The following is a 12,919-nucleotide window of genomic DNA, read 5'->3' as shown; positions in this document are numbered from 1 at the left end:
AAGAATGAAGGAATTAATGAAGTTGGATGCATCAAAAATTTAGGCTGTATGTTTTTAACAATAAACAATTTATTGATTTATTTATTAGGATTTAACGTCATGTTTTACACACATTGGTTACATTCATGACAGAAACGGTAGTTACTTGTTACACGAGATTCATCAATTCACAAGTTGTGGGAGGAAACACTGTGGGAGGAAACCGGAGCACCCGGAGGAAACCCAGCCAGACACATGCAAACTCCACACAGAAAGGACCCGGACCGTCTCACCTGGGGATTGAACCCAGGACCTTCTTGCTGTGAGGTGACAATGCTACCCACATTGAGCCACCGTGCCACCCAACAATAAACAAAACAAAGCGTTAGAGTCAACACTGCTTCTGTTTGTAGGAATCAAAATTGACTCTTGAAATGGAACCTGTGGTGATAATGCATAGGTTCTTTATATTTAGAGGAACCACTGACTTCAGTTCTTTAAATTCCTTGAGGGTCAAAATGTTAACACCTCTGTATATGCTGTCCTGAACATGGATAGTAGCTTCCAATTTAGTTTGCAATGTAGAGATGGCTAAATTAACTAGTCTGGGTGAATACATGTAGTGCATTGCTTGGGGACATTAAAGGGCATTTGCCATAATGCAACGTGAAAACATGACACTGCAGTCTACAGCAGTTTTCCGAACCTGGTGGGCCTTTTAGGCCAGTGACCACACCTTATAAAATATTGTAGTTCTTAAAAAATAGTATTGACATAATAATTCCTATTAGGATAAGCTTATTAATTTGATCTACATTTAAATTTAATACAACTATAATTTTTTTTAAATAGATAATATATAAGAATGCCTGTCATATATACATACAGTATATGGGTGTACAGTACAATAAAATTATTTTTCTGCACATCCCAGCTTGTTTGAAAACTGAAGTCAGAGTGAAGGGCCAGCCATTGTATGATACCTCTAGAGCTGACAGGGTTAAGAGTCTTTCTCAAGGGCCCAAGAGTGGCTGATTTTTACAGTAGAGCAATTGATGTCAACAATTATGCATAGCAGTAATAAACAGTTGGACACAGACCATGACAGCTGACACGCTTGAGGAAAGTACATTGTGCGCGTACTTTAGCCGAATCATTTTCACTCTGATGAGTCGACTCTTATTTGTCTTGTTTGTCAAAGCTGACAATCTGTGAATCGGCTCATTTTACATTTGATTCAAAACTAGACTCCCAGCACGAGTGCTGCTATGGCGACAGTATAGACGCTGTGAACACTGCGCTGATCATTTGTGGCCAGCCTGCTTGAGTTTCTCGGCCATTTGTATTTGTTTTGTTGCCTTTTAGGTGTGAATTAGGAGTTGTTAAAATGCCCGCTGAGCTCTCGGGGGTAAATTTATTACGAGTTTGTGCGGTGCTGTCGGACTGTACTGATCAGCTGGCAGTGTTGGGTCACATCATGCCCGATGGTTACAGAGGTCGTGCCCGGGCTGATACAGTACGTATGAAGTTACCTACATCAATACATTTAATCCAAATTTATAATACACTTATTATGATTACAGCATCGACAAGAAGATTCTGTAGTTAATAACTGTACCTAGAATACCTTCAACAGCACTTTTGACTCTAGAAATGTTGGAGTCGATTCAATTACTTGATTCTCTGATCAAATACAGGACAGCTATTTATTAAGCACGCAATACATGATTTATGCGTATAAGAATGCTAACGAATCCTTTCCACAACTGTGTCAGTTTGTCAGGCTGCATAATTTCATCCTATTGCCAAGTCGAAAAACCTGTTGCTTGTCATAAATTCTTACAATTCAATTAAACAATTCAGCTTCCACAAAGTAAGCTCCTTCCAGATATTTCTTGTGAACCTCTAATAGCTCTATTCGACACCAGAAATATCAGAGTCGAATCCGTTATTTAGAGTCAATCTCCCGAGTCGATTCCAACACGAAGAACTTAGATCTTGTAATATAATCAGTGAACATAGTACATTATTAGAATAAGTACTAATAAAATTTTGTGTTGACATTTATGAACGTTTAGTTTATTATTATAAAATGGATAGTTCCGTTCCTAAAATCTGATGAACGGCGTTCGAAGCCGTTGTAAAATCCCGATATACGCACACCTATGACCGCCTCACATCATTCCATATTAATACGCCACTGAAAAGAAACAAACTTGGTTGAACACTATTTTAAGTCATGTACTATACATGGAAATGTCCAGATTAATATAAACAGTAATCCTGATCATTAAGCGGGTGTTTCGTCCAAGAAATAGTGTAATAGTGTTTGTGGAGGAATGTTTATTGCGAATGTTATGTTCGCCCTCATGCTGCCTAGCAACACTGTTAACGGACTACCTGATTTCGCGGAAGAATGCTTTTTGTAAGTGTTTTTGTAAATAAAAACATTTATAAATTGAACATTGTTGTATTTTATTATATTTTATGTTGACCGCCGTTTTATAAACGCAATAAGCCACTCGAGTATAAGTCTCTCGTGGCTTATTGCTTTATTTTACACCACAGATTTCAACCAACAGTGCAGTTCTTCAAAGTTTTTAAAAGCGCACAAATACAGTGTATTTATTTATTAGGATTTTAACGTTATGTTTTACACAGTTTGGTTACATTTATGACAGAAACGGTAGTGACAATTTTGTATCTCCAATTCACCTCACTTGCATGTCTTTGGACTGTGGGAAGAAACCAGAGCACCCGGAGGAAACCCACACAGACACGGAGAGAACATGCAAACTCCACACAGAAAGAACGCGGACCGCCCCACTTTGAAATCAAACCCAGGACCTTCTTGCTGTGAGCCACCGTGCCGCCCACTAATACACTGCTAAAGTGTTGTTTGTGTTGTGAACCTAGCAAACATGTAACGTCTTATAGACAAATCTCTATCTGTGAAATGTACAACACAGGTTTGGTATCTGGACATCCTACAACATTGTATTTCAGTTGTAAATACAATGGCACTAACAACACAACATCCACGCATTGTTGTATACAGCTAACATTCAGGTTGTTCGCAATAAGACATCTTATTTACTTGTGGAGTTGGTGCCAACATAATTAAACATTACTTTTGACAGCTTTTCCTCTACATCGTGCAAATTTAACTTTGTCTACAACCGCTTGAACCATACTGGAGATTTGATGTAAAATGTAAAATTGGTCAATTAATAAAAATGCTGCTTTTCTTTATTTTCTTAGTCAAAGCATTTATAGAATTATAAGCTATAAAAATTGACATTAACATTCTAGATATTAAAAAACATTCTGCTTTGCAGGCATCAGTTGGGATCATTTTCAGATTTTCAGTCAGCTGTGTAGAAGAGCCCATGGTTGCTGTGCATTAACATTATTAACTTTATTAACTTAGTTTCTTTTTAAAAGGGCGGCACGGTGGCTAAGTGGGTAGCACTGTCGCCTCACAGCAAGAAGGTCCTGGGTTCGATCCCCAGTTGGGGCGGTCAGGGTCCTTTCTGTGTGGAGTTTGCATGTTCTCCCCGTGTCTGCGTGGGTTTACTCCGGGTGCTCCGGTTTCCACCCACAGTCCAAAGACATGCAAGTGAGGTGAATTGGAGACACTAAATTGTCCATGACTGTGTTTGATATAACCTTGTGAACTGAAGAACCTTGTGTATCGATTAACTACCGTTCCTGTCATGAATGTAACCAAAGAGTGTAAAACATGACGTTAAAACCCTAATAAACAAACAAACAAACATCTTTTTAAAATCAAGAAAATGTCAGTTAGCTTATCAACCTTATCATATTCTCGACTCTATCAGCTCACCTTGTATTTTGTTTTTGAAAAGATTGCGCCAGGGTACATTGGCTTGGTTCTGGAGCAGCAGAAGGCCACCGAGTTTCATCTGAAGGCTGTTTGTGAAGGACAGGTGAAAGGTGCTGTGTCCGAGGCCACGCAGGAGCTCCTGAGATCTCACTTGGTACTGGAACACAGTCTGTTGGAGGATCCACTTTCTCCGGATTACTTAAGCAAGTGGCAGAGGGACAGGTATGGCTATAGTGTGACTTGACTGTCTTAAAATTTAAACTTAAACATTTAAAATTAAACACATTTGGAGTCCAAAATAACTGGTTATTTAGTCTGCAGCCTGTGGTCTATTTGTGACTCGCTACACATAGATGTGCCGCTCAGCGTTCTGTATTTTGGGCCTATTATTTCCACAAATAAATGGGTTAATGGGCAGCTGATGAAAGGGTTAAGGAACACTGGTCTGTTTTGGACATTAAGGGTAATTTATAAATTGCCATTAACAGACAAATCTAATCATACCCAGTGTGTCTTATAAAAGAATGAACTGGTGATTATAGATAGCATTTAACATCCGTTTGTTAAATTACTGTGTGGTTTATCAAATACTGTTACATACTATCATCAGCAAGAGTACACAGTATACAGTGTACAGTCAAAGTTTCAGTTTTTTGGATTTGTAAATAACCTATTTACTTATTTATTTATGTGTCCTCAGTAATTGCTTTATCAGGATCATTAAGGTACACTATAAGCACATTGTAGGACTACATTCTAAACAGGGTGCTTATCTATCACAAGGTGAACTTACACATTCACTTTCCTACACCTTAAGGTATTTTAAAGCAGCCAGACCACCTGCTGTACATTTTGGGAGGTTGTGGAAAAGCAAAGTTGTGGCTGTGGGAAAACATGCAATACTCTGTATATGGAGGCAAGGGTTCTTCTATTCAATCTGTCACTCCCATATAAAAGTGTAAATATTACACTGAAAAAAGTGTTATTACAAACCCTTTCTTCTTTCATTCATGGAGCATTTATGTTAACAAGGGATGTGATTAAGAGACCTGCAATCTTACTGCTTAATCAAGGATCACCAGGCCATTCATTCATTCATTCATTCATTGTCTTTTTACGACCGCTTTATCCTGATTAGAATCACGGTCAGTCTGATTTATTAGGCAAAAGGTAGGAAACACCTTGGGCAGGTCCACCTGGCCTGACTGCATGTCTTTGGACTTGTGGGAGGAAACCTGAGCTCCCGGAGGAAACCCACACAGACACAGAGAAAACAATAAAACTCCACACAGAAAGGTTTCCACCCAGGATGAGTCAACAGTCGACTCACTACGCCACCGTGCCTTTGTCAGCAGACCTTTAATGCACAAAGTGAAGATATGGTGGTCTGTGTATGTAAAGCAGAATAAATGCATTAAAAGGAAACAAATTATTCTGTAAAATTTTAAGGTAAAAAAAAGTAAATAAAAATAGACAACCAAATATTTTAGACCGGTAGGCCATTATTTCTTTTAATTCATGCAGTCGTGTTTAAATGTTTACAACAATAATTCTGTTTCTCTTATAAATAATTCTTCTGTGAGCAATATAGTGACAGTGAAATGAATTCCACTGCAGGCAGTTTGCAGCCCATGTGATCAATGATTTACTGGCTGAGCTAAAGGACAAAAGAACATTTACCAGCCTGCTGCAGGCAGTGGAGGAAGAGAAGAAGAGAAAAGCTGATCTACAAGACGCAATCATCAGGTTTGCTCATAAACTGACATGGTTTATCACCATATTAATATTTAATATACGTGTTGTATATTAGAAGTCCGATCCTTTAGAATCCAGCACAACGCACTGACATCTAATTCAACTTAGTAGTACAATTGCATAACTTCAGATATTGCTGTAGTACAAACTGTAGGTCCATTAATACTGAATTTGTGTATTGTAGGGAGGAGGAGGGTCGACTCCGAATCAAGGTGCTGAAAAAGCAGTTAACTGACTGCCGCAAACTAATGATACTGGAGCTTCAGGTGAAACGATCTCAGACTGCATAATGTAAAAATGATGTTCACTAGGTTTCCAATGTAACAGGACAGAGTAAAAATAGTTATTTACATAATTACTAGTTTAATCAAGTATTTGTTAAGAGAAAAAATGCACTACTAGCATGTAGCATTTTACTTGTTACACAGGATGAAACTGACATTTTAGAACAGTGAAGATAAGGTGATTGAGGCATTAATAGAAAAAAACATGCCCACTGGTAAACTGGCTGCTCCAAGGTACCCCCAGGTACAAGTGAGTGACTGAATGTCTAGGTGCTGGTACGGTTTGGCGCTGTATGCTTAGATCACACAAATACTCAAATAAAACGGAACAACACTTAAGGTGGGTAAGTGTAAAAAGAAGAATGGCTATATGGAAAAAAACCTAACCCCCATTGTTAGGTAGTGTTAGATCTGTGAAGCAGTAATGCAAATGACCAAACTTACACAAAAAATTCTTAATGATCATTCCCCTACCCTGATATAATCTCTATTATGATGTTGTTGTATAAGCTGAAGAGAAGAGTCCACATTGTACCGACGAGTGCTCTCAGATTCTGTATTTACCACTTTCCATACATTCAGATCGGCAGCGATTTGTTGCCTCTTGTCGCCCCAATTGCTGACCGCTCATCGTTCTGTGTTCACACCGGAAGTGTCATCACCTGTAGGCTTTTGGTTGCTATGGTTTAACTGATGCCAAGCAAAGTAAAAAAATAAATAAATAAATAAAAACAAATGCCATGACAATACAATGTACTTTACTGGCTAGTATCTACACAGCATATATACACTGATCAGCCATAACATTAAAACCACCTCCTTGTTTCTACATTCTGTCCATTTTATCAGCTCCACTTACCATATAGAAGCACTTTGTAGTTCTACAATTACTGACTGTAGTCCATCTGTTTCTCTGCATGCTTTGTTAGCCCCCTTTCATGCTGTTCTTCAATGGTCAGGACTCTCCGAGGACCACTACAGAGTAGGTATTATTTGGGTGGTGGATTATTCTAAGCACTGCAGTGACACTGACATGGTGGTGGTGTGTTAGTGTGTGTTGTGCTGGTATGAGTGGATAAGACACAGCAGCGCTGCAGGAGGTTTTTAAACATCTCACTGTCACTGCTGGACTGAGAATAGTCCACCAACCAAAAATATATCCAGCCAACAGCGCCCCATGGGCAGCGTCCTGTGACCACTGATGAAGGTCTAGAAGATGACCAACTCAAACAGCAGCAATAGATGAGCGATCGTCTCTGACTTTACATCTACGAATTTACATCTGCTGTGTCTGATCCACTCATACCAAAACAACACACCACCACCACGTCATTGTCACTGCAGTGCTGAGAATCATCCACCACCTAAATAATACCTGCTCTGTGCTGGACCTGTGGGGGGTCCTGACCATTAAAGAACAGGGTAAAAGCAGACTAAAAACGTATGTAGAGAAACAGATGGACTACAGTCAGTAATTGTAGAACTACAAAGTGCTTCTATATGGTAAGTGGAGCTGATAAAATGGACAGTGAGTGTAGAAACAAGGAGGTGGTTTTAATGTTATGCCTATCGGTGTATATATATAAAAACACAACTGGATCACAATTTTTTTTTAATCAGACGTTCCTACTAAAAATAAAGATCCTGGAGGGAAATTGCTTGTCTAGAAATGTCATCCCTGCGTAGTCTATCACTGTCTGTATGACAGGAAAACAGTTATTGTTCTTTGCGATTGCTGCCATCTGTTTGCAGAAGTCTGATGCCTCAACAATGAGTTTCTCTTCCATCTGTAGTGGGAACTGTTGTCTAGGGTTACACTCCAAAAATGGATTGTAATGTTTTACGGTGGCGGAGATACCACACTGCTCAATATACAATTCCTATTGATAATCGTCACATCGCTTGAGCCACAGCAGCTCCTCTGTAAGTCTGTACCTTCATGTCCTCTGGCATCAGTGAATCTTGGCTACAGTACAACCTGTCACCAGTTTGTGGCTTGTCCTTTATCAGACCTCTGTCAGTGGCCACTCACCTCGGCTGCATGAAAGCACTCCCTGCTGTTTCAGAGATACTTCAACTAAGTCATCTGGCCATAAAGTTACTCAGGTTTTTATGTATTTATTAGGATTTTGACATCATGTTTTACACTTTGGTTACATTCATGACAGGAAGTTACTGGTTACACAAGATTCATCAGTTCACAAGTTTAATGTTAAACAGTCATGGACAATTTTGTATTTTCAATTCACCTCACTTGAATGTCATTAGACTGTGGGCAGAAACCAGGACCTTCTTGCTGTGAGGCGACAGTGCTACCCACTGAGCCACCGTGCTGACCCTCCTCAGGTCTTTATGCTAATGATATCGGCTGCATTCAACATGCGTACTATGAGTAACTACCATTAGCCTGACAATTAAAATATGTCTAACCATGCAAATTTCCGAGTGGTTCTAATGTTTTGGCTCATCAGTGTGTGTAAGAATTAACTGGTTGACCACAAACAAATCTTAAACTTTACCAAACTTTAAGTGTAAAAATACCCTTAAAGCTGAATAGATAACCTGAAATATGGCACAAATAAATGATATGAGAATTACATGGGGAATCTGGAATGTTTTTACACAACTGGTAAACCAAGCAATGACATAATAAGGATCATTGTTGATGTTCTAATACACTTCAATATATAGAACATAAATGTTTAAATGTTAGAGCCCGTAAACCAGGGTTGGATGCTCACCTTTAGTCACCGGTGAGTTTGACAAGTACTTACCATGACAGTGTGTGTATTCCTGGGTACTTTGGTTTGATTTCCACTGTCCAAAAACATCCATAATGTGGACTGGCAACTCCAAACTTCCCCTTGGTGTAAGTGATTGTGAGAGTCTGATGGGGTGCATTTCTATTTATTTATTTTATTAGGATTTTAACGTCATGTTTTACACACTTTGGTTACATTCATGACAGGGCAGGTAGTTACTTATTACACAAGATTCATCAGTTCAAGTCTTTAATGTCAAACAGTCATGGACAATTTTGTATCTCCAATTCACCTCACTTGCATGTTTTTAGACTGTGGGAGGAGGAAACCCATACAGACACGGGGAGAACATGCAAACTCCACACAGAAAGGACCCAGACCGCACCATCTAGGAATCGAACCCAGGACGTTCTTGCTGTGAGCCACTGTGCCACCATGTTGCATTTCTACCCTGCACTTAGCCTTTCTGAATGACCTGCCTGACCCACCATAGCCCAAACTCATTTGTGGCATTTACAGACACTTTCATTCAAAGTGACCTACAATTATGACTGAATACAACTTAAGCATTTAAAGGTTAAGGGCCTTGCTCAGGGGCCCAACAGTGGCAAGCTGGCGGGCGGTGGTGGGGCTTGAACCAGCAACCCTCAGATTACTAGTCCAGTACCTTAACCACTGAGCTACCATTGCCCACATTTCGTCTTAGCTCTTAGCCCTTAGCTTAATATGTCAAATTCTGTCTCTCCGAGCAGAAGCGTGAGGAACTGGTGGCTCATCTGAAAGATCAGCTGCAGGACACGAAAATGAAGACAAGCCAGGAAACGAATTACATGAAGCAAAGTGCTGAGCTGCTGGTCTATCAGGAACAAAAACTCAATCATCACCAGGAGATGGAGATGGAGAATAAATTACAGGTGTGTCTATGAACCCCAAAACCTCTATTCAAATTTTGTCACTTTAATCTTCGTCCATAATGATGATGGAATTGTACTGGTGCATTAGATGCTAGAGAAGAAGCTTGAGGAAGAGACAAGGGTGCAAGTGGAGAAGGAATCATTTCTTAAAAAGCACCATACAGTAAGTACAATGTATTTAAATACATATTTGTCACATAGAAATATTTAAGGGGTAATTTTACCATGTTTTGGTAATTTAATATACAGTGCTCACATCTATACACAATATCCACACAAATGTGCTGCTCTTAATTGGAAAGACTTTATAGAAGGTGTAGCATTCATAGAAACACTACTTCTCAGGACCAGTATGAATAAATAACACACAATAAATGCCAGAACATGCAAGTGCAAAGTTATAGCATCACAAATGACCGGTGCACTGATTTCACAACATGCTCTCAGAATAATGACAGAAAAGGTAAAAGCGAGGCCAGGAATTACTTTAGAACGGTTACAGGACAACCTGAAAGCAGCAGGAACAATAGTTACATAGTTAACAATAAGCGAAACAAACCCCACCCAAAACTCATCTCCTCAAAATATAAAGCACATAAATCAGCCAAATCAGAACAATGATCTGAAGAAGCAAAAATAGAACAGTGATGGCACAGCGGGATATTCCGCAAGCACACCAGCGCTGAGATTCTGAACACCCGGTTCGAATATCATCTCTGCCACCGGTCGATTGGGCGCCATCTAGCAGCCACAATTGACAGTGCCTGCAGCAGACAAAATTGGCCATCAGGTCTGCTGTGTGGGAAAAGACCAGACTTATAAAATGGGTGGGGTCTTTAAATGCTGTGCAATGGCCTGAGGTGCCTGTGCAGAAGTGGAGGGGCCTCATATGCGAATGCACCGAGGCATGGGCAAAAAAGAAGGGGTCAGGGGACTGCACATGTGTCGGAGGGGGCATGGAGCAGGCGAATATTCTGTTGGACACAGTTGGGATCCCCAGCAGGGGAAGACTAATTGGCCCTACTAAATCAGGAGATAATGCATAAATAAATAGAAAAAAAAATAGAAGAGCAATTATGATCAGGGCTCCGTGCAAACTAGGAAACCTTTCGGCCCGCCCTCCCTCAGAATTTTGATTTTTTGTTTGTCATGATCCACTTGCCTTTATGTTACAATGTTAATCAATAATCCACTAAATTAAATGTAAAATCATAATGATGCATATAATAATGTTAACGTTAAGTTATTGTCTCTGCTCCCAGAGGTTGCAGGAAAAGTTTGAGTACTGGTTAAAGCGCTATGAAAAAGATATTGAGGACAAACAGCAGGAACTTCATTCTTTAAAGATGAACAAAACCAACAACTTGGCACAGCTACAGGATCTTGCTAGGAAGGTTAGTGCAGCCATCTGTTCTGCACCTTCCTAACCTCTACTCACAGTTACAGTTCAGTGAGAAACTTTGTGTGCACTTCAGACAAAAATAGAATGAGAAACGTCATTCACACCGGTCTGTTAGTACCATAAGTAACAAAATTAGGTAGGAGTGTCTAATAGAGTGGACAGTGAGTGGACACGGTATTTAAAAACTCCAACAGCGCTGCTGTGTCCGATCCACACATACCAGCACAACACACACTAACACACCACCACCATGTCAGTGTCACTGCAGTGCTGGGGAAATGGAAGAGTTTCAGAGCGAAGGGGCAGCAACACTAAAAGATCGACCGCCCATAGTACTCAGCCTGAACCTGGGAACTACCAGGAGACCAGCATCTGACAACCTTCAATTCTGGGATGGAGTGTAACACTTGAGAAGGTCCGACAAATAAACAGGACCTAAACCATGAAGTGCCTTAATCCGGTGTTAATCAGGGTTGAGATTAAAGGTGTACAGTCATACTGAAGCGGAAATGGACCCTTCCCAAACTGTTCCCAAACTTGTACACCTTTTAGCAATGGTTGTGGCTGAAACAGCTGAACTCATTATTTTGGGAGGTGTCCACATCCTCTTAGCCATAAAGTCTACATTTACATCATGTACACTATATAGGACTGGATATAAATCATCCTTAATGCTTTTCAGTACAGAGAGAGTGAGCAGGTCATTATTGATGACAGACTGGAGAAGGAGAACCTGCGCAACCAGCTGGAGAGAGAGCAGCTGGAGAGAAACGCAGCAACTAAGGTTAATACTTTGATATATTCAGCTCCCTCTGAGACAGATGTTAAAAATGTGAATAAGTAACAGATAAAATGAGCTGCATGCACATTGTTTCAGACAGTACTGCTTAAAAGTATTTCATTTTATCACTGTATCAGTCCAAATAAAAGCTGCTCATTACTTTTTTATTTATTATTTTTTTATTCTATTTATGCACCCCCCCAATCTAGTCTTACCCAGTTAACCCAGTTATATCTCTCCTCCACTACTGCAGACCCCTACCCTGACCGAGAAGGGACCGTACCTAACACACGCCCCCCTCCAACACATGTAGTTGCCAACCTCTCCTTTTCACCTACCCAAAGTGGTCTCTGTGCAGTCACCATCGACTGAGCAGTTCCTAGCCCCTCCCACCCGGCTGTCCACAGTGTCTGCGGCAGACATTAGCCAATCATGTCTGTGTGTAAGCGTCCAGATTCAAACTTGTAAGCCCTCCTGTAATATACTATATATAGTGATAGTTCAGCACTTAAGGTACTCGGCTATTTGTCAGAAGGTTGAGGGTTTAAGACCCACCAGCACCAAGTTACCACTGACAGATCTACAGCAACATTTAATTACTTGGATTGTATGCTATCCAGGTTGGAGCTTTAATTTCATAATCATCATATCTAATCAGGGTTTAAATCTGCAGTTTTCTGATTGTAGCACCACAGCTTAACTGTTGTGACACTACCTATTTAGAATAAAACATCTTCTAAATGAATATACACGATCAGCCATAACATTAAAACCACCTCCTTGTTTCTACACTCACTGTCCATGTTATCAGCTCCACTTACCATATAGAAGCACTTTGTAGTTCTGCAATTACTGACTGTAGTCCATCTGTTTCTCTACATACATTTTAAGCCTGCTTTCACCCTAATCTTTAATGATCAGGACCCCCACAGAACCACTACAGAGTACACAACACACTGACACAACACCACCTAAGAGGTGGTTTTAATGTTATGGCTGATCAGTGTATATTACTATTTGTCTCCCTCTGCAGATTCAGTCATGGTGGAGAGGAACTCTGGTGAGGAAAGGTCTGGGCGCATTTAAAAAGAACAAGAAAGCCAAACCTAAAAAGGAGAGTAAAAAAGCAAAGAAGAAGTGAGATGTTCTCATAATAAAGGTTTCACTTTATACAAAAGCACTTCAGCACAACATG

At 40.1% G+C, this 12,919-nt stretch overlaps 1 protein-coding gene across 1 annotated transcript; it reads left to right on the top strand.

Moving 5' to 3' along the window:
• The first annotated feature begins 1,272 nt into the window (after window positions 1–1,272).
• iqcg (IQ motif containing G) lies at window positions 1,273–12,915 on the top strand. The gene is made up of 9 exons (XM_063005197.1): window positions 1,273–1,495; window positions 3,849–4,048; window positions 5,444–5,572; window positions 5,766–5,847; window positions 9,380–9,541; window positions 9,630–9,704; window positions 10,804–10,935; window positions 11,626–11,727; window positions 12,758–12,915. The coding sequence occupies exons 1-9, from the start codon at window positions 1,367–1,369 to the stop codon at window positions 12,863–12,865; spliced, it is 1,119 nt and encodes a 372-aa protein (XP_062861267.1). The 5' UTR covers window positions 1,273–1,366; the 3' UTR covers window positions 12,866–12,915.
• The last annotated feature ends 4 nt before the right edge of the window (window positions 12,916–12,919 follow it).

The sequence above is a fragment of the Trichomycterus rosablanca genome, chromosome 11, assembly GCF_030014385.1.
Source record: "Trichomycterus rosablanca isolate fTriRos1 chromosome 11, fTriRos1.hap1, whole genome shotgun sequence".
In the NCBI taxonomy this organism is placed as follows: domain Eukaryota; kingdom Metazoa; phylum Chordata; class Actinopteri; order Siluriformes; family Trichomycteridae; genus Trichomycterus; species Trichomycterus rosablanca.
This window is presented reverse-complemented; position numbering and strand designations above follow the sequence as displayed.